Genomic DNA, 25,422 nt, shown 5'->3' on the forward strand with positions numbered 1-25,422 from the left:
AAAGAAGCTACACTGACAGATATGTTGCTACAGAAGCTCTCAAATCTATTAGGAATCCCGCAGCACCAGAACCCCTCAGCTGAGGAAGAGTCATGACAATGGGTATTGATTCAAGTCTTAAGTGTCTTTCCTTCCACCCAAGAGACCAAGACTTGAACTCAGTGTCTGGCATTTCTCTCCCTGGCTGGCACTCTACAATACAGTGAGCCATACTGAGCCATACCTCCATATCCATGAAGTGCTTTCTGAAGTCTTATTTCTTGACAGCTAAACATCATAGTGTCTTTTAAATATCCTGTTACCTCCTATCTTAGTTAGCATGTTAAATATATACATCTAAATATATGTTAGAAAATGAAGCCGGGCGCCAGTGGCTCACACCTGTTATCTTAGCTACTCAAGAGGCTGAGATCTGAGGATCGCAGTTCAAAGCCAGCCTAGGCAGAAAAGTCCTCATGAGACTCTCATCTCCAATTAACCACTGAAATACTGCAAGTGATGCTGTAGCTCAAGTGGTAGAGTGCTAGCCTTGAGCACAGAGGCTCAGGGACAGTGCCCAAGCACTGAGTTCTAGTCCCACAACCACCACCAACAACAACGAGATGTATTTTAATGCTAAGTTGATGAGGAATCAAAATCCCATGGCTCCAAGTTGTAGCTTGTGGAGCTAAGGCAACAGCTGGGAAGGGAGTAACACTGAAGGAAGACTAGCACGAGGCTATTTTCCTGTCAAGAAGCAAGTGACAGACAATTGGCCACCAGGATGGCTGTGGGAAGGAAATGGGGCATAGGTAAGTTCTCTACAACTTACTAAAACCAGACATACAAGGACACTTTGCCCTGGAGGTGTAACCAAACTCACAAATACTACCTGGGTTCAAATAGAAAGATGGAAACGAGCCTCTAATGGTTCTCATCTACATTACTAAACGAGCCCCAGGTGAAGGTTGTCTCTGCCTAGTGAACCAAACTGGAGCATGTGCTTAAAACAGACACTACTAAAATCCGAATTCATACATCATTTGACCAATAGGTGAAAAAAAAGCAGGACACAGGATCTTTAACTTTATTATCAGCTACTGAGCTATGAGACACAAATCAATCATTAAAGAAAGGTTGCTTCAAACAGGTATGTACAGAGACACAACAAAAGTAAAGCCAGCTCTGGGGGAGGATGGCCTCAGCTAGGGGGGAAGGGAGCACATAAGTTACAGCGTTTAGGAGCCTCATCCACCCGGGGAAAGCAGTGAACTACAGCCACGTGGGTACTCAAAATTTTGACGTCAATTGTGTTTTTTAAAGTTTTCAAATGAAAACGCATATCCCTCTTCTGTAGGCTTTCCAGCTCACTACCCAAGAGACTCGAGTACTTCTATTAAGGCAGCTGGAAGCCCACCCTATGCTTGAACGGTGGCTTCTGCCCAATATGTGACCTACTCTTCCCTCTGCAAGTAACATGCTGGGGGGAAAGCAAGTTAATACAGTACTGCCCTCTGCAGAAAAAGAAACGTGGCACTCAAAATAAAGCAAAAGGCCACAGAGGGCTCCCTGAGAATCCAGCTAAGAGGAGCATTTAACTTTTTTTCCAAATAAATTCTGCAACTGGATCCAGGTGGAACAGTGCCCTGAAGGAGGAGTAGTGTATACGCCAACAGGAAGACTCTGCTTCCAGGAACCAATTACTTTCTCCTACTCATACCAGTGAGAAAATGCCTTATGACCTCGATTCTCACAATATCCCTGGGCCAGGAAATGTGTTTGCAGGTCTGCAACCTCCACACAAGGCTGAAACACTTTATTGAGGTGCCCTTCTCCACCGTCCAGCCAGCTCTCCCACAACGCTTCGACTTGTCACTCTCCTGGGGAGCACCTGTCCAGAAGAGAACCTGGGATCCCTCCGAGAGGACACAAGCACAGCTGCCAGGAGTCAGATGCTCTGGCCTTAAGAGTCTCCAGGTGTTGGTCTCTTAATATCACAGAGAGCTGGGAAACCACAGAATGTGGAAGAGAGCCTTGAGGAAGGTTGTATTCAATGTTAATAGATGAAATGGAATTTCATGGAGATTCTTTGTTGCAAGGAAAAACTGCTCAGTCTCAACTCCTGGAACATGGCAAGTACCTGGTTAAAACGCCTATGTTTTCTTCTTCAACTCCTCAAATCTGCGGGAAAGATCGTCAAAGTCTATGTCTTCAGATGCTGACGTGCTGGCTCCAGCAGATGCAGTGGGGAGCGTGTCTGGCACCGATGGTAATTCTGGCAGTACAAAGTTATCAACAGGTCTGGAAGGAGGCTTTGCAGAGGCTTCTGGCTTAGCTCCAGGACCTAATGAAATGAGGGAAAAGAGCATAATGTTACAAACACCAGAGAAATGACTTACCATCTCCTTTGATGGTAAAAAAAAAGACAAAAAGGCAGAAGAAAACAGTACTTAAAAAAAATGGGGGCTAGGAAGGTGGCTCAGTGGTAGAGCGCTTGCCTTGCATGCCTGAGGCCCTGAGTTCGATTCCTCAGCACCACATAAGCAAAAAGAAAAAAGCCAGAAGTGGCGCTGTGGCTCAAGTGGTAGAGCGCTAGCCTTGAGCTGAAGAGCTGAGGGACAGTGCCCAGGCCCAGAGTTCAGGCGCCATGACCAGACCCCTCCCTCTCCCCCCCCCCCAAAAAATGAAGGCTTGGAAGTATGGCTCAAGTGGTAGACAAAAGTAAAGCAAGTCAAGTTTGAGGTCCCGAGTTCAAGCTCTGGTAGCTTCAAGAAAAAAATCAGCATTAGGTATGTGCCACTATGCCTATAATCACAGCAACAAAGAAGGTAGAGATTGGGAGAATCACAGTTTAAAATCAGCTCCAGGGTGCTGGGAAGATGGCTCAGTGGGAGAGTGTTTGCCTTGCATGCATGAGGCCCTGGGTTCGATTCCTCAGCACCACATAAACAGAAAAAGCCGGAAGTGGCACAGTGGCTCAAGTGGTAGACCACTAGCCTTGAGCTGAAGAATTGAGGGACAGTGCCCAGACCCCATGACAAAAATTAAAAACTCAGCCTCCCAGGGTGTGGGGTAGGGTGGGAATTAGCAACATTATCTAAAAAAGCAAGCAGGCATGGTAGCACACACTTGTAATAATAGCTATTCCAGGAAGTTGAAATAGAAGACCAGCCCACACAAAAAACATGAGACTCTATCTGAAAATAAAGAAAAATGTTGGGAGCATAGCTCACGTGGTGACGCTCAGGACTGACCTGTTAGGAGTAGAGGGGTGTAAAAAAAAAAAGGCTCACATTATACAAAACAGTATGTTGAAAACAAACTTTACAACCACTGGGGGGGGGGGGGGGGGTAAATTGTGGAGGTGGGAGGGAAGGGATGGGGGATGGTAGGGGGAAAACAAAGGAGGAGGCAACAATGCTCAATAGGAAATGTACTCATTACCTTGCTCATGTAACTGAACCTCTCTGTTCAGCATTTTTACAATTAAAAAAAAGTAAAAAAAAATAAAAAGCCTCACATGTAAATTCATTGAGCCTACTTTATGCTTTAGGCCTATTTTACTCTCATTTTTCTATTTCCAGGCACAATGAAAGTTGCAAAACATACTCAGATTTATCTCCTAGTTTTTCAGTTTCTTATTGTAAGTGGGAGAGCACAAGGAGATTGAGGGACTGGAGAAAATCATTTATGCTGTAAAGCAAGAATTTTTTCTTTATTCTTTCCTGTCATGGGGCCTGAGCACTGTCCCTCAGCTCTTCAGTTTTAAGGCTAGCGCTCTACCACTTGAGCCAGAGTGCCACTTCCGGCTTTTTCTGCTTATGTGGTACTGAGGAATTGAACCCAGAGCCTCATGCATGCAAGGCAAGCACTCTTACCACTGAGCCTCCTTCCCAGCCCAATGCAAGAAATCTTGAGTTCAGTGTTCTATTTGGGGAGAGGACAGGACTCAGAATGCCTCAGACATGCAAACTGTCTCTAAGGGAGGAAAATGAGAAGACAAGAGGGTTTACACTAAACCTACAGTGCTTTTGTTGCTTACTCACCAACAATCTGTGCAGAAGAGACATTTTTATCAGCATTAATGTCATCAACCTGAAACAAAAAGATGGTTATCAGAGGAAAACCATGTCATTTCTAGAAAAAGTACCAACACCAGTGCCAGCCCTGTGCTTGCCAAAAGCTAAGCTGCTCCCCAAAGAAACTGCCCACTATTCCCTATTTCTTCTTCTACCTCCTTCCAACAATGCCAAACTTCCAAGCAGAGAAAATTATCTTATCATACACACCATGGCCAGACCAAGACAAAGCACTAAATCACTCAATCCACAAGAACCAAGGACCCAGGGAGGCCTTGTTTCTAGAAACAGTTCTAGGTCATGCTTTGATGCCAGAAAGAGAACAAATCAACTAGAGATTTTTTTTTTTTAAAAAGGAACTCAGGGCCGGGCGCTGGTGGCTCACGCCTGTAATCCTAGCTACTCAGGAGGCTGAGATCTGAGGATCGCGGTTCAAAGCCAGCCCAGGCAAGAAAGACCATGAGACTCCTATCTCCAATAAACCACCAGAAAACCGGAAGTGGCGCTGTAGCTCAAGTGGTAGAGCGCTCGCCTTGAGCTGAAGAGCTGAGGGACAGCGCCCAGGCCCAGAGTTCAAGCCCCACGACCGACAAAAAAAAAAAAACAACTCAGGAACGGGGAGAGCTCTCCAGATGAATAATTATATAGCTGTTTTCTTAGTAAAGCATCAGATGGAAAGAAGTCTCAAAAAGCATATTCAGAGGAACAAGTCTAACACCAAAACTGTATCAACTCCATGTGATTCTGTGTCTAGCTACTCAAAATGTAGCTAGTTAAGTGCCCTATTGGGGCACCATTACATTCTAAGATAGCAGCAGGCCCTTCCTAACCGGCTTTACTGCAGGCAAGGCAATGCCAACACCAAATCACCACCACCACCACGTTCCATCTCTTCCCATCTCTAGGGAAAAGAGACTGAAGCAACACAAAAATCCCAAAGCAGAAGCAATGCCCATACTAGGAATTGAGTTGATCAAAACTTTGCCTTCCCTGTGGTCATTATTTTGCTTTCTTCCTTGGATTCACTCTCCTGTTGCCTTTTAAAAAGAGGCTCAGGCACTTACAGATTCATACGATGGGGGAGTTGCAGGTATTTGAGGTGGATGGATGTTGGGAAAAGCCTGGTAAGTCCCCATTGGCAGTCCACCGAAATCCGACTGCAAGTGAAGAAGAGCAACATTAGATACACTGCTCCCAATTTCTGAGATTTGTGTATGAAAAGAAAGAAGAGTGTGTATGTACTTGAGATCCCCAAGGAAGAATAAAGGCCTGAAAGGTCCCCCAAAGAACTCCAGATTTCTAAATAGCTGTAGGCAAAAGCTGTTCCTCAACTTGCTAAGTCAAATGCTTCACTGTTATAAGCAAAAACTCATCAGACTTTCTTACTAGTAAGACCAACATCTTGCCAACAAAAGCAGTTTTTCAACCTCATAATAAATGATCCTTACTCATTTTTGGAAAAAGTTACTGCAAAACAGCAACAGGTACTATAGATAAGCCTACATCAAGTTCTATTAGCACTATCTCTTCATTTTCTACTTTATTACATAAGGCTGAACCCAAAGATGTTTTCTGAATTTTTTTTTTGGCCAGTCCTGGGGCTTGAACTCAGGGCCTGGGCACTGTTCCTTAGCTTCTTTTGCTCAAGGCTAGCACTCTATACCACTTGAGCCACTGTGCCACTTCCAGCTTTTTCTGTTTATGTGGTACTGAGGAATCAAACCCAGGGCTTCATGCAGGCTAAGCAAGCACTCTACCACTAACCCACATTCCCAGCCCCATGTTCTCTGAATTCTAGTAGTAGTTCCACAAGATAAACATAGGCTAAGACCAAATGTTCTCACTGCTCTATGTTCCTGTTAACCTATAGTTCGAGTCTTACACTCACTTTATACATGTACTTACTGGTCCCTTTGGCAGTGGATATGAGAAAGGAGTATTTGGAGATGGCATGGGCATGGGCATGGGCATTGGCACTGTTCCATCAGGTCCACCAACAGGTGCCGTAAACCCACCCCCTCCTCTTCCAGGGCCACCTTTCTTCACATCATCTGTGAATCCAACATCAATAAGATCTGTCTCTACCCCAGGAGGAGCTTCTGCCTAAGAAAAATAAAGATGCCAAGTCATTAACCCACATCCAAGGGCCTAGCAAGAGGGGAATTAACATGTAAGTGTCTACTGCAGTGCTCTCAGCATCCTACACGGGTAGAGGAAGTGCAAGCAAAACTAATCAGATGGAGATGGGGAAAAGCTGGGCTCCAATGCAATGTGACCATTTCCCAGGGAGTTCTGGAACTGTGATGGACCTCCACAGGTGTTCCGCAATGGAAAGAAGGGGGGAAAAAATCTAAAAAGCTAAAAAACCCTACCTTGGCCAGCTTTGGATACTGGCTTCCACCAGCAAAAATGCTGAGTAACAATACTCTATTTGGCAGAGTACCTCCCTAATGGGAATACTCAGCTATGTGTGTGTTGTTACCAGTCATCAAACTCTTAAAGAGTTTGTGGTGGGGCTTCTACCAGATCCCACTGTTCTTAACCAATGAATACTATTTATTTACTGTCCTTCTACTGTAAGGCTCTCAGGGCAGTGATTTATGTATCTTTGTATTCTCAGCTTTCTACACAGCAGACAAAATAGACATCTTAAGAGTATTCTCCATAGGAGTCTCAATACCTGCAATTTCATGGGAAAGCATTTTACACATCTGTACTAAGGTTTATACATTCTCAAGGTGCTTATGGTTATTCACCTAATCCAATTTCTTTTTTTTTTTTTTTTTTTGGTCAGTTGTGGGACTTGAACTCTGGTCCTAGGCACTGTCCCTGAGCTATTTAGCTCAAGATAAGCACTCTACCACTTGATCCACAGATTCACTTCTGGTCTTCTGGTGGTTAACTGGAGATAAGAGTTTCACATTCCTGCCCAGGCTGGCTTTGAATGTGATCCTCAGTTCTCAGCCTCCTGAGTAACTAGGCTTATAGGCCTGAGCCACCAACGCCCAGCATACACCTAACTCAATTCTTAAATATCTTGTGAGATATACAGGCATGATTTATGGCTTCTCCAAAAGGCACTAACTAAAAGTCTTCAACTCACATTAGGAAAAACAATATGGTGATTTTTGTTTAAAGAAAGTTCTACCAAGAGATTCAATTTCCTCTGTGCTCTGGGATAAACTTACCATGACCACTGAGTCAGGTTCATAGGGCACATTGTAATTCTTGGCAATTTCAATCAGGTATCTCTCCACCAAGATTTTGGGTGGGGCTTCCACACTCAGTTTGTGCATTAGCTGTAAATGAAAGACCATGGTTAATATGCATCTATAGGCTGGCTCTGATGGCTCTCGCCTATAATCCTAATCATTACTCAAGGAGGCTGAGATCTGAGAATAGCAGTTCAAAGCCAGCCCCAGCAGGAAATTCCCTGACACTCTTATCTCCAATAAGCTACACTCTGGCTTAAGTGGTAGAGTACTAGCATTGAGCAAAAGAAGCTCAGGGACAGTACACCCAGGCCTAGAGTTCAAGCTCCACAGCCAGAAAAAAAAAAAAAAAAAAAAAAGCATCATACAGCAAGCTTAATCTTTTCTCATTTTTTAACTTAGTTCTTATCTTATAGGTCATTAAGAAAGTTTCAGCCAGGCACTGGTGGCTCATACCTATAATCCTAGCTACTCAAGAGTCACAAGTGGAAGGGTTGGGCACAGGAAAGGAACTGCCAGCCTAACAGGCCTCTTCCTCATCCTCGCTATGAAATGTGTAACTATCAATAACTAAGCCAACAAGTCACCACAGCAATAATCACGCTGATTCACATCCAGCAAATATGTACATTACCCTGTCATTCACAGTTCCGATCTGGTTGGTCCTACATAGCTTGCCATATTCTTTGCTATACTTGGCACAGAGCTGATCAGCAACCTACAGTGAAAAAAAGAACAGTAAATAACCCAAACCCTTCCCGTGAACTGTTTTACATTTCTTCCTTTCAATAGTAAACCTGGGGGCCGAGAAGGTGGCTCAGTGGTAGAATGCTTGCCTCGTATGCATGAAGCCCTGGGTTCGATTTCTCAGTACCATATAAGCAGAAAAAGCCAGAAGTGGCTCTGTGGCTCAAGTGGTAGCTGCCTTGAGCTGAAGAGCTGAGGGACAGTGCCCAGGCCTAAAGTTCAGGCCCCATGACTGACAAAAAAAAAAGTAAACCTGGTTCTATTACAGGGTTTCCAAGTCTATGAGTTCTTTTAATCAGTAAGAGACAGCCAAATACCACATTTTATTTATAACCATTATGATATGCACCACCAGAATTTTGCACAAAATCAACATCAAGATGCAAATACAAATGCACCAAGTGCTCCAATGGGGACATATGCTATACTATTACCAACTTGTAACAGAAGAATCCTGATCAGAAAAGCTAGTCGTGGCTGCCTGAAGGGAACAGTGCTTTGCCAAGATAAAAAGGATGATTAAGTTGGGCACCAGTAACTTACTCCTGTAGTCCTAGCTATTCAGGAGGCTGAGATCTGAGGATGACAGCTTGAAGCCTGTCCATGCAAGAAAGTCAGCAAGACTTTTAACTCCAATTAAGCACCAAAAAACCCAGAAGTGGAGCTGTAGCTCAAGTGATAAAAGTGCTAACCTTTACCAAAAACAACTCAGGGACAGAGCCCAGACCCCGAGTTTAAGCCCAAGAACAGGTGTGCGTGCGTGCATGTGTGCACACGTGTGTGTGTATACACACACAAAGATAATTAGAGATCAACTGAACACTAAAGTGCATTCCATAAAAAGAAAACATGGCCAGGCACTGGTGGCTCATGCCTGTAATCCTAGCTACTCATGAGGCTGAGATCTGTGCAGGAAACTCCATGAGACTCTTCTCTCCAATAAAACACTAGAAAACCGGACATGGCGCTGTGGCTCAAGCGGTAGAGCGCTCACCTTGAGCTGAAGAGCACAGGGAAAGCGCCCAGGCCGAGTTCAAGCCCCACGACCGACCAAAAAGAAAACATGTACAGAGGCCTTCTGTGAAAAGAACATGGCCAATATGCAAGCCTAAAATGCAATCAATGAGCCTTGAGTGCAGAGCCCAAGGAAAGAGTACAAGAAATATGGGCCATGCACCTGTAAGGTTGCCTACCACCTTAGGAGTGGCCTATCACCTTAGGAAGTGGCAACTGGTGAATCAACAGTTTAAGGTTAGCCCATGCCAAAAAGCTTGTGAGACCCCTATCTTAACTAACAGATGGACATGGTAGTAAACACCTGTCAGCTAAACAAAGGCTGAAATCAGGAAAGAGTAGTTCCAGGCAAGCTCTGGCAAGAAAGTTCACGAGACCCAATCATGACAGAAAAAGCTTAACATTGTCATCCCAGCAACAGTAGGAAGCATTAAATAGGATCTTGGTCTAGGCCAGCACAGGCAAAAAGTGACACTCTAGCTGGGCGCCAGTGATTCATGCCTGTAATCCTAGCAACTCACAAGGCTGAGATCTGAGAATTATGGTATGAAGCCAGCCCAGGCTGGAAAGTCCTGAGATTCTCATCTCCAATAAACTACCAAGAAGCTCGATGTGGAGCTGTGGCTCCAGTGCTAGCCAAAGAAAAAATTTCTACTTGTATAAGGTTAATAAATAATGACCCATCTCAAAAATACATCTAGAAGTACATAGAAAGTTGGCTTCTTAAAACATGTTTTTCTTGGGCTAGGAATGTGGCTCAGTGGTAGTGCTCTGCCTAGCACACATGAAGCCCTGGGTTCGATTCCTCAGTACCATATAAACAGAAAAAGGCAGAAGTGGCGCCATGGCTCAAGTGGTAGACCGCTAGCCTTGAGCAAAAGCAGCTCAGGAACAGTGCCTAGGCCCTGAATTCAAGCCCCAGGACTGGCAGAAAAGTTCTTCCCTATGATACAAAGATCTGGAAATGAGTAAAGAATTTGTGTATTTTAAAAACAGCTGAAGAAGGGTACAAAATACTTAGTCAAATAACCACAAGTGACTTACACTAACCAACCTTCCTAACAACATGAAGAAACTACAGACATCACTGAAACTGGTTGTACTTACTATTTTCAACTCAGCCACTTCGGACTGAAGCCGAGGAGCAGCCCAGATCAGTGTAGACACAGATTCATATAGACCAGGATCTAGCTCCCTAATCAAGGATAAAGTTAATTAAATTTAATTAATTCTTTAATTAAATGTATTGTTTATTAATAATAAATGTATTTAATTAATTAAATTAATTCTTTCACATAGGCCAACAAAATCCTAGCTTTTCATTTTTCTTTGTGTTGATTATGGGGCTTGAACTCAGGGCCTGGGTGTTGTCCCTAAGCCTCTTCGTGCTCAAGGCTAGCACTCTCTCACTCAAGCCACAGCACCACTTCTGGTTTTTGAGTGGTTAATTGAGATAAGAGTCTCATGGGGTCTTTTCTGCCCAAGCTGGCTTCAAACCGCAACTTTCAGATCTGAGCCTCCTGAATAGCTAGGAGTGAGCCATCACCACCTGGCCAAAACCCTAGCTTTTCTGTCATATACTTGTTAGGACTGAGAGTGGTGTGGCTAAAGTAGTAGAGGGCCCACATATCAAATGTGAGGCCCTGAGTTCAAACTCTACTACCACCAAAAAAGTAAAACTATTTCATAAATATTCTTAACTCTGGACTTCTAGCCATTTTGTTGTTATCCTACTTGGGGGGGAATTAAGTAATGAGTCTATCAAAGTTGGTAAATAGCTGCATCCAGACTGAAAGGTAGACTTTTAAATTTCAGATCCTTTTCTGAAAAGACATCTTCAAATAGCTGATAGAAAAAAGACCAGGGAGTGTGAAATGCCCCGTGGTGCCTAGCACCCTACGTCTACATGTACAGTTACTCCAGTCTCAACTCCCAGAGGTAATCTTACTTCATGGACTGGATGAGGCCAAACCGGGCCAGCAGCAGGTCACAGTACAGCTCTAGGATCTCCATGGCCTCCACCAGGTAGTCCTCCCGGATAATGTGCTCCACACGGATCCGAGCTCGCTCGTCCTTCCCAGCAGCCAGGTAATCAGCAATCTCCTTCCTTGCTTTCTGAGCCAGTTCCGCTAATGCACAAAGCCCAGTTACACAGCAGTAGTCAACTGGGTCTTGTACCCCAACAGAACCTGGATCTTTCTATATCCTAGCTCACATTAATCCTGGAGCTAATCTTCTCCAGCCTCAACTACTCTGGCATTTGCTGCACTGTGTACATAAGAACACAGTATAGGCTGACCTGGCCAGCACATTAAGAAGACAGAAAAAAGGATTCGTTTCAGAACACCCTAGGGATACCAAACTCAGAAGAGGTTCTGTCCCTCACTAAAATGGCACCGTATTTCCAGTTAACCTATTTCCATTTCCCGTTAATCTCTTCTAAATCTTCTACAACATCCTTCTCTACACTTTAAAATCACCTCTAGATTTCATACTAAATGCTAAATAGGTGTTACTAGTTGTTATTGTTTAAGAAATAATGTGTTGAACACAGATGTAAATTTTTTTCTCAGTATTTGATACACAGCTGTCTGTATCCACAAATGCATACATATGAATAGACTGGGTCCTTTCCTCTTTAACAAAGAGACTCAGCCTAGCCAGAAAAGGCAGAAATTCTAGGCGGGAACATAACTCAATAAAGTACTTGCCTAATGTGCATGAAGCCCTAGCCCTAGGTTCAATCCCCAGGACTACAAAAAAAAAAAGAGGGAGCAGAAATGTAACTGAGCTTGAGATATTGGTACCTGGGGAAGTATTCGTGGAAAGAAAAGATAAAGCAATCATACACTACTCACTTTTTTTCTTCTCCAATAGTTTAAGACGATTTATGACTAATCTCAGATTGACTCGTAAACGCTCAGCTTTAAATCCAGAGCCCAGCATGCTGTGCTGTTCCTCCTAAAAAAAGAAGCAACACACTATTTTGAGTCAAACTTAATCCAGGACCTAACACCACAAGAGGAGATTATTTAACATAATAAGCCAAAGTTGTTTTCTAGAAAACTTATCAGAGAAAGATAATACTGAAAGCAGGTGAACCAGTGAGAAGGCTACCACCATAGTTCAGACAAGGATCTCCTACAGCTTACACTGGGGGCAATTAGCGGTGGCATTTGAAATCTGGACTTGAAATCTGTAAGGATTGTGATGGATGAAATGGGTATTTTGGTATTGTCATAGGAGGCGTATGACAAAAACACAAGGGAGCCGGGCGCTGGTGCTCACGCCTGTAATCCTAGCTACTCAGGAGGCTGAGAACTAAGGATACAGTTCAAAACTAGTCCAGGAAGGAACGTTCAAGAGACTCTTACCCCAATTAACCACCAGAAAACTGGAAGTGGCGCTGTGGCTCAAATGGTAGAATGCTTGTCTTAAGCTGAAGAGCTCAGGGACAGTCTCCAGGCCCAGAATTCAAGCCCCACAACCGACAAAACAAGCAAACAACAACAACAAAAAAAAACCCTACGAGGGAGCAAGAGCTCCTCCAGCTTCTCAGCAATCTCAGCAAGGCTTAACAATGAAAAAAGATTAAAGTTAGGGCTAAATCCAAAGCTATTCTTTTTTTCTTTTTTCTTCTTGACAGTCCTGGAGTGCCTGGGCCTGGAGACTATCCCTGAGCTCTTCAGCTCAAGGCGAGCACTCTACCACTTGAGTCACAGCACCACTTCCGTTTTTCTGGTGGTTAATTAGAAATAAGAATCTCAGGAACTTTTCTGCCCAGGCTGGCTTTGAACCTCGATCCTCAAATCTCAGCCTCCTGAGTAGCTAGGATTACAAGTGAGAGCCACCAGCACCTGGCCCCAAAGCTCTTTTTTTTTTTTCTTTTTGCCAGTCATGGGACATGAACTCTGGGCCTGGGCGCTGTCCCTCAGCTCTTCAGCTCAAAGCTAGCATTCTACCACTTGAGCCACAGAGTCACTTCCGGCATTTTCTGCTTATGTGGTGTTTAGGCATCGAACCCAGGGCCTCATGCATGCAAGGCAAGCACTCCACCACTGAGCCACCTTTCCAGCCCCACCAAAGCTATCCTTAATTCCTCAAATAGTACTGGTTCAGCCTTTGGGATAAAAGCAAGTACCCAGTACCACAGAATATTAACATCTACTCCCCTACACAGAGTATAAAAGAGGAAGAAAAGTTGCGGGGGGGGGGGGGTACTACAGAAGTCTAGTGCAGAGCGTTATTTGCCAAGTGTTTCACAGCAGTTAAGGTAAACAAAACAACCCATCTATGGCTGGAAAGGTGGCTCAGTGGTAGAATGCTTGCCTTGCATGCATGAAGCCCTGGATTCGATTCCTCAGCACCACATAAGCCAAAAAAGCCAGAAGTGTCACTCTGGCTCGAGTGATAGAGTGCTAGCCTTGAGCTGAAGAGCTGAGGGACAGCGCCCAGGCCCAGAGCTCAGGCCCCATTCCCGGCAAAAAAAAAAAAACCAAAAACAACCCATCTACTCTAAGATGTTAGAGTATACAACTGCACACTGACCTCTGTGTATTATACTCAAGATATTGTCATTTCAATTTCTCATTTTTTCTGGCCTCAAACTTCAGAAGATGTAATATCGAAACAAAAGCTAGGCCCATCAAAGTGGCTAGGCCACTGGGCCTCAGTGGCTCAAGCTTATAATCCTAACTATTCAGGAGCTGAGATCTGGAGGACTGAGATTTTATTTTTTTTTTTGGGGGGGGGGGTCCAGTGTGGGGCCTGAACTCTGGGCCTGGGCGCTGTCCCTCAGCTCTTCAGCTCAAGGCTAGAGCTCTACCACTTGAGCCACAGCGCCACTTCCGACTTTTTTCTTTTTGCTTATGTGGTGCTGAGGAATCGAACCCAGGGCCTCATGCATGCAAGGCAAGTGCTCTACCACTGAGCCACCTTCCCAGCCCCAGGACTGAGATTTTAAGCTGGCCAGGACAAGAAAGTCAGCAAATCTCCATCTCCAAAATAACCAGCAAAAAAGCTAAAAGACTGAGTTTAAGCCCCAGTACTGGGCTGAGCGCTTGTGCGCACGCAGGCACACATACACACGCACACACAAGCAAGCACACGCGCGCGCGCGCGCACACACTCTCTCTCTTAAGAAACTGAGAAACTCCTTTGAAATCTCACTTAAAAAAAAAAACCTTGCTAATCAGGAGGCTGACTTCTGAGTATCAAGGACAGAAGCCAATACAAGCAGATAAATCCTAGAGATTCTTACCTCCAATTAACTAGGAAAAAGTTAGCTACTCAGGAGACTGAGAGCTGAGGACTGAGTTGAGAATCCCACTTTCAAGCCAGCCCAGGCAGGAAAGTCCATGAGACTCTCATCATCTCCAGTTAAATAAAAGAAGTCAAACCTGGAGCTGTGGTTCAAATAGTAGAGCATTAGCCTTGAGCACAAAAGCTCAGGGACAGCACCCAGATAGTTCAAGCCCCAGAACTAGGGGGAAAAAATGTACTGAATGTTCTGAAGAATAAACTCTGGAGAGTTAGCATCATTAGTATTTTCTCATGCATTTCTATATTGGTGAATACTTTCAAAAATTGTATTGACATATATTGGGTAAAAAACTTTTTTAGATTCTTTAGTCTCATTTTTTTTTTTGGTTCGGTCGTGAGGTTTGAACTCTGGGTCTGGGCGCTGTCCCTGAGCTTCTTTTGCTCAAGGCTAGCGCTCTACCACTTGAGCCACAGTGCCACCTCCGGTTTTCTGTTAGTTAATTGGAGATAAGAATCTCAGGACTTTCCTGCCTGATCTAGCTTTGAACTGTGATTCTCAGATCTCTGCCTCCTGAGTAGCTACAGTGAGCAACTGGCAATAATGAGTTTTTAAATAAGAAAACACAGAATAAGAGAAAAAAGTACTCTTGACTATGAGTCCATCATGAGTCCTATACAGACCATGCAAAATTTTAGTAGACAATAACTCTAGCTTACATGGATAAATCAAATGTGCAAATCTAAATTAACATCTCTAAGAGAAGTATTAACAAAAACTAGCCGTTAGCAAGAAGCTGGTGGTTCATGCCTGTAATACTAGCTACTCAGGAGGCTGAGATCTGAAGTTCATGGTTCAAAAGCCAGCCACAGGGGCTGGGAAGGTGGCTCAGCGGTAGAGGGCTTGTCTTGCATGCCTGAGGCCCTGGGTTCGATTCCTCAGCACCACATAAGCCAAAAAGAAAAAAAGCCGGAAGTGGCGCTGTGGCTCAAGTGGTAGAGTGCTAGCCTTGAGCTGAAGAGCTGAGGGACAGCGCCCAGTCCCAGAGCTCAGGACCCACAACCGGACCCCCAAAAAAAAAAAAAAAAAAAAAAAGAAGCCAGCCACAACAGGAAAATCCATGAAATACTTTTTTTGGTCAGTCACAGGGCTTGACTGCCTCTCAGCCTTTTCACTCAAAGCTAGTACTCTTAACACTGGAGTCACAACTCTGTTCCCAGTTTTTGGGTAGCTAATTGGAAATAAGAATTTCATGGAGCCAGGCACTGGTGGATCATGCCTGTTATCCTCACTACTCAGGAGGCTGAGACCTAAGGATACAGTTCAAAGCCAGCCCAGGCAGGAAAGTCCTTGACTCTTATTTCCAATTAACCACCAGAAAACCAGAAGTGGTACTCTGGCTCAAGTGGTAGAATGCTCGCCTTGAGCCGAAGAGCTGAGGGACAGCGCCCAGGTCGAGTTCAAGCCCTACAACCAACCAAAAAAAAAAAACCCAAAGAATTTCATGAACTTTTCTGCCTGAGCTTACTCTGAACCATGATCCTCAGATCTCAGCCTCCCAGCCTCCTGAGTAGCTAGGATTACATGTGTAAGCCACTCGTGCTAGGTGCATGAAATTCTTATCTCCAATTAACAAAAAACCCAGAAATGACGCAGTGGCTCAAAGTGGTACAGTGCTAGCCTTGAGAGGAAGAGTTCAAACCCCACCAGCTACAAAAAAAAAAAAAAAAAAAAAGGAAAAAAAAAAAAACCACCTGTAGCCCAGCATGGGTGGCTCACACCTGTAATCCTACTCAAGAGGCTGACATTTGAGGATCAAAGTTCAAGGCCAAAGCTAGGCAGGAAAAGTCCCTGAGACTCCTATCTTCAATAAGCTACTCAAAAAGCCCACAAGTGGAGCTATGGCTCAAGTGGAAGCTCAGGGAAAGTGCCTAGGTCCTGAGTTTAAGCCCCAGGACCAACACCAAAAAAAAAAAAAAAAAAAAAAAACCACCTTTAACTACCCAACTAATCAAATCTGAGCTGTAAGTACAAGCAGAATTACAGCATATGACAGCCTTTGCCAAGCATATTCCACAGTCCTAGGATTGTCCTTCAGAATTGGAAAGAAAAACAAATATGGCCAAGATAAATATTTGTCTTTGTTCATTTTAGACATCAATTTAGCAGTATTTAATGAAATATATGCTTTATGGTAAACTACATATACCTTAAGACTCAGGAATCCTACTTCAGCACATATACTCCATCAAAGAAGTTTGTGCACAGAACCAAAACACATAGGTATAAGAATTTAATGGGCTGAGTACTGGTGGCTCACATTTGTAATCCTAGCTATTTGGAGGCTGAGGTCTGGGGATCCCAATTCAAAACCAGCCTGGGGAAGCAAAGTCCATGAGACTCTTATCTCCAGTTAACCACCAGAAAACTGGACGTGGAGCTCTGTCTCAAAAGTGATAGAGTTCTAGCCTTGAGCAGAAGAGCTCAGGGATAACACCCAAGCCCTGAGTTCAAGCCACATGGCTGGGGGAAAAAAGAAGAAAAAAAAAATAACTTAATGGCAGTAAATAACATGGGTAAAACAGTAGCCAAAAGTGGGGAGGGAGGGATTAGGATTCTAGGCTCAGAATCTCTCTCACTGAAATAAGCTATATAAAACTTGAACAGAATTCATGTAGCAGCTATTTCAAGACTGGAAAAAGTGAATAAAAGAAAACAGAAGCACACCAAGAATTTGAAGTACCAATAAACCTTCAGTGAGTTAACCACCTTTCTTGCCTCTGTTGCTCCCTAGAATGAATGCAAAGCCACATAACCCAGAACTGAGCAGGAGCACAGACAGAAAAGACATCAAAAGGAACTCTTGCTTTGAGAAGCTGGAAAGGAAATCCTTGATTTCAGCAAAGACTGTAATACTTCAAATCACATCGGAAAAGACCGTCAAGGCCTTGAATACCCAGTACCACCAACACACACACATACCAGATTTTATTTTATTTTATTTATTTTTTTTTTTTTTGGGTCCGGTTGTGGAGCCTGAACTCTGGGCCTGGGCGCTGTCCCTCAGCTCTTCAGCTCAAGGCTAGCGCTCTACCACTTGAGCCACAGCGCCTCTCCCGGCTTTTTTCTTTTTGCTTATGTGGTGCTGAGGAATCGAACCCAGGGCCTCAGGCATGCAAGGCAAGCGCTCTACCACTGAGCCACCTTCCCAGCCCCCACATACCAGATTTTAAACTGGAATACTAAAAAGTGATTAACCCAAAAGGCAGGACAGCAGCAACAGTAATGAAAATAGAACAAAATAAATAATAAATCGGTAGCTCTACATTCAAACATTCAGTAACTACACCAATAAATATTAATAGTATAAACAGACCAAGATTAAAAGCTGAGTGCTAGTGGCCAAGGCTTGTAATCCTAGCTACGCAGAAGGCTGAGATCTGAGGATCACGGCTCAAAGCCAGCTGGGACAGGAAAGTCACACTAACACTTCTCTATTATTATTACTTTTTTTTAAAATATTTTTTGTTTATGTGATACCGAGGCATTGAACCCAGGGCTTCATGCATGCTAGGCATGCAATCTACCACTACCCCACATTTCCAGCCCTATTACTATCTTTAAGTACTTTTACAAAGGGGTTTCAATTCAACAGATCGGTTATGAATACAACACATCTTAAGCAATGTCACTGCCATTCTCCCTCATCTTTCCCAACTACACCCACACCCTTAAGTTATGTGGTTACATTTTCAGATGTGTCATTGAATATCACTGTATTCATTGCCCTTCCTCTCTCCATTCCTCTAGCACTTCTTATAAATTAAATGGTGTGAGCAGACTTAAGTGTAACTACAGTGTTGCAGTTGAGAAATGCAACATGGCAGTAGAAATATGCACACTATGGAACTAGGATGCATTTTCGTAAAATATAGTTAAATCCCTTGAAAAGCAGTTAATGTGCAGTGTAACGGGAAATTAACTGTATTTTCACTATAGATTATAATAAAATCTCTACTGACCAAGCCAAACAAGATTGAAAATTCAGTAGAAGAGATATTTGCAAAATGGATAGCATGATATGTAATTTGTAAGGAAGTATAGACTTCAGAATTCAAAAACTACTGACAATTGGGGCTGGGAAGGTGGCTCAGTGGTAGAGCGCTTGCCTTGCAAGCCTGAGGCCCTGGGTTCGATTCCTCAGCACCATATAAGCAAAAAGAAAAAAAGCCGGAAGTGGCGCTGTGACTCAAGTGGTGGAGCGCTAGCCTTGAGCTGAAGAGCTGAGGGACAGTGCCCAGGCCCAGAGTTCAGGCCCCACAACTGGACCCAAAAAAAAAAAAAACTACTGACAATTCCTGGGAGCAGTCATAAATACTGGAATGCATGAGCATAAATTATGAAGCATCTTTGTATTAACTAGCTTCTCAAAATATGAACACACTACCAAAAAAAAAAAAAAAAAGCCAGGCACTGATGGCTCACGCCTGTAATCCTAGCTACTCAGAAGGCTAAGATCCAAGGATCACATTTCAAAGCCAGGTTCAAAGGCAGCCAGGACAGGTAATAGGTCTCTGAGACTCTTACCTCCACTAAATTACCGAAAAGCCAGTAGTGGATTTGTGGCTCAATGGTAGAGCTCTAGCCTTGAGCATATTAAAAGAAGCTCAGGGAAACAGCCCAAGCTGAGTTCAAGCCCCAGGACTGGCACTAAAAAACTAATAAAGCCAGGCACCAGTGGCTCACGCTGAGCTACTCAGGGGGCTGAGATCTGATGATCACGGTTTAAAGACAGCCTGGGTAGGAAAGTCTTTAAGACTCATTTCCAATTAATCACCAGAAAACTGGAAGTGGTGCTGTGGCTCAAGTGGTAGAGTGCTAGCCTGAAGAGCTCAGGGAGGGCTGGGAAGGTGGCTCAGTGGTAGAGCGCTTGCCTTGCATGCCCGAGGCCCTGGGTTCGATTCCTCAGCACCACATAAGCAAAAAGAAAAAAGCCGGAAATAAGCCAGGCGCTGGTGGCTCATGCCTGTAATCCTAGCTACTCAGGAGGCTGAGATCTGAGGATCGCGGTTCAAAGCCAGCCCGGGCAGGAGAGACCGTGAGACTCCTATCTCCAATAAACCACCAGAAAACCGGAAGTGGCGCTGTAGCTCAAGTGGTAGAGCGCTCGCCTTGAGCTGAAGAGCTGAGGGACAGCTCCCACGCCCAGAGTTCAAGCCCCACGACCGACCAAAAAAAAAAGAAAAAAGCCGGAAATGGTGCTGTGGCTCAAGTGGTAGAGTGCTAGCCTTGAGCTGAAGAGCTGAGGGACAGCGCCCAGGCCCACAGTTCAGGCCCCATGACCGGACCCAAAAAAAAAAAAAAAAAAAAAATTTGAAGAGCTCAGAGACAGCACCCAGGGCCCAGAGTTCATGCCCCACCACCGACAAAAATAAACAAATAAAATAATAATTAAAAAAATAACCTATTGAATTTACTTCTCCTTACCAGGGGTTTTCTTCGGATGTATTTTTAAGGCTACACTCGCTGATCATGCGCCTTAGCAAGTCCTCTCACCACATTGCATCAAACTGTAAAAACTTCACTTGAATGGCTGCCTAATATCCCACTACCTATTTTATTTCCCCAGATTTCTGACATTTATATAATAATAATGCTAAAACAGACTACTTTTCATGTCTGTAAAACAATTTAGACTACACTTTGTTTTCTACTTTTACTTTAAAATCAAAACACACTACATGTTACCGAGGTACAAGTGGCTCAGACTTGTAATTACAAACATTTGGGAGGCTGAGACTGGGAGGATCACGGCACAAAGACCAGCCTGGATAGATATCTGAGACTTCTTCTCAGTCAGAAGCTGGCATGGTGGTGTGCACACATCATCTTACCTACACAGGGAGATGAAGATTAGAATGATCATAGTTCCAAGCCAGCCTGAACAAAAAAATGTCCATGAAACTGCATCTCAGCAGAAAGAGCTGGGCTTGGTGGTGCCCACCTGTCATCCCAGCTATGGTGGGAAGCACAAATATATGAGGACTGAAGACAAGGTGTTCTATCAGGCAGGAAGCAAGACCCTCTCTCAAAATCACCCAGTGAAGGAACACTGCTGGAGGATGGCTCAGCAGTACCTGCCTAGCAAGTAAGTGCAAGGCCCTGAGTTCAAACCAAAGGACAAAAAAAAAAAAAAAAAATCCATACTACCTATCACTGGAACTTGATTCTATCAAGTAGACAGTAGTCAAGGATCCTTAAGCTGCAGATCCTGTAGAAGTCAGAAATACAGGAAGAGACAGAGATGTAATATAATTTAGAGAAAATGGTAATGCCATTTTAAAAAGTGTTAAGATCTAAAAAGCTGCTGGGTACCAGTGGCTCACGCCTGTAATCCTAGCTACTCAGGAGGCTGAGATCGGAGGATCATGGTTCAAAGCCAGCCCAGGAAGGAAAGTTCATGAAACTCATCTCCAATAAATCACCAGAAAACAGGAAGTGGTGCTGTGGCTGAAGTGGTAGAGTGCTAGCCTTGAACTGAGGAGCTGAGGGACATGGTCCACCTGACGACTTCTAAAAAACTGGGTGATTTTAAAATGTTATTACTGCTTTGTAATGGTGGTTCATGCCTGTAATTCTACTTAGGAGGCTGAGATCTAAGGATCAAGATGGAAGCCAGGCCTGGCAGGAATATCTATGAGTGTCTGATCTCCCATTAACTGCCAAAAAATTGGATGTGGAGCTGTGGCTCAAGTGGTTCAGGGCTAGCCCAAGCCATGAGTTCAAGCCCCAGGGCCAACACAGACATGTGCACACTCGCGCACCCCTCCCCTCTCCCTCTCTCTCTCTCCTCCAATTCACAAATTCCAAATTACTTTTTATCTTTTTTTTTTGGTTGTGAGCTTGAACTCATGGCCTGGACACTGTCCTGAGCTCTTTTGTTCAAGGCTAGTGTTCTACCACTCAGAGCCACAACTCCACTTGTGATTTTCTAATGGTTAATTGTAAATAAAGTCTCACAGCCTTTCCTGCCCAGGCTGGCTTGGATTCTCTGTCCTCAGATCTCAGCCTCTTGTGTAGCTAAGATGACAGGCGTGTGGCTCTGGTCCTCAGTTTAGCTTCTAGTTAACTATTTGAGCAAGTCTTTCCATCCAAGAAAATAGAATTCCTAGAAGTTGTAAAAAAAAAAAAAAAAAATCCCCCATGAACTAATGGTTTGAGTACAATAGTCAAAAGGCTGGGTGGGAAGGGGAAGATGTTGGTGTGTATAATGTTGAAAGAAAAATACCATAAAAAGTATAGTTGAGGGCTGGGATGTAGCTCAGTGGCAAAGCGCTTGCCTAGCAAGTGCAACGTCCTGGGTTCGATCCCCAGTACCAAAAAAGAAAAGACAAAAAAAAAAAAAAGTATAGTTGAAACAAGACTGGATTTGAGTTCATCGCCTTTCTCAAACTAAATAAGGAGGGAATGCTGGTGCTCTTAGGTCCGTTCCAAGTTTTCTGAAATTCAAAAGTTAAAAATACCAAGAAGCAACGTACCTCGGAAGCTGACTTGATGAAAACCCCTTTGTACAATTACTTTAAAAATCATTTTAAAAAAAGAAGAGACGTAGCAGTAGTAGTAGTCTAGGTGGGGGAAAAAAAACACACACACACACACACCTTGCAATCCTCCACAAGGGCTGCTTAGCCCTGCCGTGGCGGGGCAGGGGACGGCGGCGGGGCCTCGGGCGCTTCTCCCACGGCGCGCCGGGCGCGCGACTGCCTTCCCGGGGCGCACCCACCTCCCGCACCCGGAAAAGGCAGCGCAGACACCGACCACAAAGAGAGGAAACAAAGCCCCGGCTCGCGGGCTCGGCACGCCGCAGGGGGGTGTGCGGAGGGGCCCGCGGCCTGAGGCGTCCGGGCCCCGAAGCCTCTAACGGCCACGGGGACACCGGTCACCCCCAGCGTGCTGGGCCCGAGGGGAGCGCGGCGGGGGCGGCGCCCCGAGCCCGCGCCGCCACGTTTCCGCCCCCGGGAAGATGCCTGGGGGCCGGGAAGACGACGGCAAAGTTTGGTAACGGCGGTGTCCGAGACCAAGCGGCGTCCGAGCAGCTGGCCGCCCCGCCGCGCGCGCCCCGCCCCGGCCGCCCCCCACCCCGCGGCCCGCCAGGCCCGACCTCCGGCCTGACCCCACTTCCCGGAGTCTTCCCTTCCTCCCCGCGTTGACATTCCGAGAGCCACTGGAACCGCGGGCCCTACAGCTGTCTAGGGACTGCTAAAGTCCAAGGCGCAGAGCAAGAGGAGACAGAGACCCCTGAGACTGAAAATGCCACACTCACCTAGCTGAATCCAGACGTAAAAACGGGAAAAGCGACTTCAGACGGGCCACTGAGCATCCAAAATGGCGACTCCCTCGGCCTCAGCACAGCAAGCCCGGGCGGAGGGATCCAAGCGGAGGCGGAGCTAGACACGCCCTTCTCTTCAGGGATTGGCTGCAGGCTCGCCGCTGCCGGAACCCACTCGCCGAGGTCGTAGCGTCTCGGGCCTTAGGCTTCCTCTGGAGCCAGCGCAGCCAGGGACTACTTCCCGCGGCGGAGGCGCGGGATTTGACGTCGGGGGGTGTTTGTGCAGGGGTCACGCGGGATTTGAATCACCTGCTGGGGCGCGCCCTGGAGTTCGCCCTGGGCTTGGTGAGGGAGGCGGTGCCGGTTGTGCTAGTCGGTGCTCCGAGCCCCAGCCCCAGACTGCTGCAGCTCCTAGAAAAACCGGCCCCAGAGCTGCTGGCGACGCCCAGGGTTCCTCGCTGAGATTTGCTCGCCTCTGCGCCGGCCCGGGACGGCTTTTCTCCGCGTCCCGGTTTCTGCCCCGTGCGGCGTGGCGGCGGGTTTCGTTCCCTCTCGGGCAGCTTGCCTCTGTTTACCCTCCGTCTCTCGGTTACCAACTGCGGTCGCTGCTGACCCCTCCTCGACCCCCCCCCCCCCCGCGTTGTAAGCCAAGCCCGGTGACCTTTCGGAAGTCAGACTTTCCGCGATTTCCCTTTGCCGTTGAATTTAGCCAACTTTTTCCTTTGAATACCTTTTTTCATGTCAAGCCCATGTTCTCGGTCTAGGGGCTGCCTGAGCCCTCGACTGTTCAGAAGGAGGTGATGATCCTGCCCCCTGGTGTCGAGGCTGCCTCTGTGGAGGCCAAAATTGGGTTCGCTTCGTTGTTGTAAGGAGCTAGGCATGAACCCTGAGGAGTTAACATGAATTGGGACGTACTGTCTTTTTTGTTTTGTCTTTTGTGCAGGTCCTGAGGCTTAAATTCTGGGCTAGGAGCTGTCCCTGACATTTTTTTTTAATTTTTTATTGTAAAGATACTATACAGAGGGTTACAGTGAGGTGAGCAAGGTAATGAGTACACTTCCTATTGAGCATTGTTACCCCCTCCATTGTTTTCCCCCTACCATCCCTTCCCTCCCTACCTTCCCCGAGGTTCTTTTTTTTTTTTAATTGTGGTTAAGTGATTACATAATTCCCCAAATTTCACAGTATTGTGGAATAATGATGCTTATTTAAAGTCACAAGTTCATTCTAACTTTCCTGGAGCAAATTGTCTATCACAGTCTATAACATAACGGTGTACACATATACACCATACATGTGATCAGCAGCATGGGGATATTTAGTAGTGGTTTGACCAGATGAGTGGGAGTTCTTTGTTTCTTAAGTCCTGTTAATTTTGTCTTATCAGCTAACATTTTGGATTTAGCATCCACTTATCAGGGAGACCATGTACCGTTTGTCTCTTTGCTCTTGGCTTACCTCGCTCAACATGATTCCTTCTAGCTCCATCCATTTCCATGCAAATGCCATTATTTTGTCATTTCTAATGGCTGCATAATATTCCATTGTGTATAGATACCACAATTTTTTGATCCATTCATCTGTGGTGGGGCATCTGGGTTGTTTCCATATCCTAGCTATTGTGAACAGTGCTGCAGTAAACATGGAGGTGCACGTGTCCTTGTATATTGGTTCCTGTTGTTCAGGGTAGATGCCTAGAAGTGGTATGACTGGGTCATAAGGGAGTGTCCCTAACATTTTTTTTTATCAAGTCTGGCACTCTCCCACTTGGGCCACAGCTCCACTTGGGGCTTTTTAGTGGTTACTTGAAGGTCAGAGTCTCACAGACTTTCCTTCCCCTTCCAACCGCAATCCTCAGATCTCAGCCTCTCAGGATGATTACAAGTGTGAGCCACTGACAAGGGGCAAAAAGCACCATGTTCATAACCATATGCAGCATTTCCATACAGAACTGGGTTCCAGGAACTCAAAATATATGATATTTAGCCAGAGGTTGTGGCTCACACCTGTAATCCTAGCTACTCAAGAGGCTAAGATCTGAGGATCCTGGTTCAAAGCCAGCTTGGGCAGGAAAGTCCTTGAGATTCTTATCTCCAATTAACCACCAGAAAACTGGAAGTGGCACTGTGGCTCAAGTGGTAGAGCACTCACCTTCAGCTGAAAGCTGAGGGACAGCGCCCAGGCCCAGAGTTCAAGCCCCAAGACCCACCCTCCCCCCCAAAAAAAAAGTATGGGCTTTTCCCTAGTAAATACATACACATTGGGGGAGGCAGGGAGAAAGAGAGAAGTCATTCCTGTAACAAGTCTGCAAGGCAGACTGGGCTGATTTAAAGATCTAAGACACAGCCGACTAATGTAATGAGTGGGGACCTCGTTTACATACGATTTAAAAACCAAATGTGGGCCGGGCGCTGGTGGCTCACGCCTGTAATCCTAGCTACTCAGGAGGCTGAGATCTGAGGATCGCGGTTCAAAGCCAGCCCGGGCAGGAGAGACCGTGAGACTCCTATCTCCAATAAACCACCAGAAAACCAGAAGTGGCTGTGTAGCTCAAGTGGTAGAGCGCTCGCCTTGAGCTGAAGAGCTGAGGGACAGCGCCCAGGCCCAGAGTTCAAGCCCCACGGCTGACCAAAAAAAAAAAAAACCAAATGTGGAAGACGTTGATATAATTGGGGAAATTAGATTATGGACTAGATTCCAAATATCCTAAAAATTGTTATCTTGAAAGAAAATTCCCTTTTTTTTTTCTTAAAGAAATGATATTGTAGGGGTAAAATAGCAGCAAAAAAACTTGATAAGTTT

At 45.3% G+C, this 25,422-nt stretch overlaps 2 protein-coding genes across 3 annotated transcripts in view; one reads left to right on the forward strand and one right to left on the reverse strand.

Annotated features, from left to right (window-relative positions):
• The window catches only part of Pkd1l3 (polycystin 1 like 3, transient receptor potential channel interacting), a 52,812-nt gene extending 51,753 nt beyond the window's left edge, over positions 1-1,059 (forward strand). The window contains exon 32 of the mRNA XM_070026181.1: positions 1-1,059. Within this exon, the coding sequence (XP_069882282.1) occupies positions 1-96 (96 nt within the window). The 3' untranslated portion in view covers positions 97-1,059.
• The window catches only part of Ist1 (IST1 factor associated with ESCRT-III), a 27,231-nt gene continuing 2,861 nt past the window's right edge, over positions 1,053-25,422 (reverse strand). The window contains exons 1-10 of one of the 2 annotated variants that reach the window (XM_070026221.1): positions 22,615-22,725; positions 11,890-11,992; positions 10,980-11,160; positions 10,139-10,226; positions 7,905-7,988; positions 7,247-7,357; positions 5,964-6,161; positions 5,123-5,215; positions 4,026-4,074; positions 1,053-2,323 (exon numbers count right to left, since the gene is read on the reverse strand). In XM_070026221.1, coding sequence (XP_069882322.1) covers positions 2,133-2,323; positions 4,026-4,074; positions 5,123-5,215; positions 5,964-6,161; positions 7,247-7,357; positions 7,905-7,988; positions 10,139-10,226; positions 10,980-11,160; positions 11,890-11,977 — 1,083 coding nt within the window. In that variant the 5' untranslated portion in view covers positions 11,978-11,992; positions 22,615-22,725 and the 3' untranslated portion in view covers positions 1,053-2,132. Of the gene's footprint in view, positions 2,324-4,025; positions 4,075-5,122; positions 5,216-5,963; positions 6,162-7,246; positions 7,358-7,904; positions 7,989-10,138; positions 10,227-10,979; positions 11,161-11,889; positions 11,993-22,614; positions 22,726-25,422 lie in introns of those variants that run through there. The other variant, XM_070026220.1, reaches the window with a different exon arrangement.

This window comes from Dipodomys merriami, unplaced genomic scaffold (genome assembly GCF_024711535.1).
Source record: "Dipodomys merriami isolate MVZ:Mamm:240054 unplaced genomic scaffold, mDipMer1.0.p SCAF_176, whole genome shotgun sequence".
NCBI lineage: Eukaryota > Metazoa > Chordata > Mammalia > Rodentia > Heteromyidae > Dipodomys > Dipodomys merriami.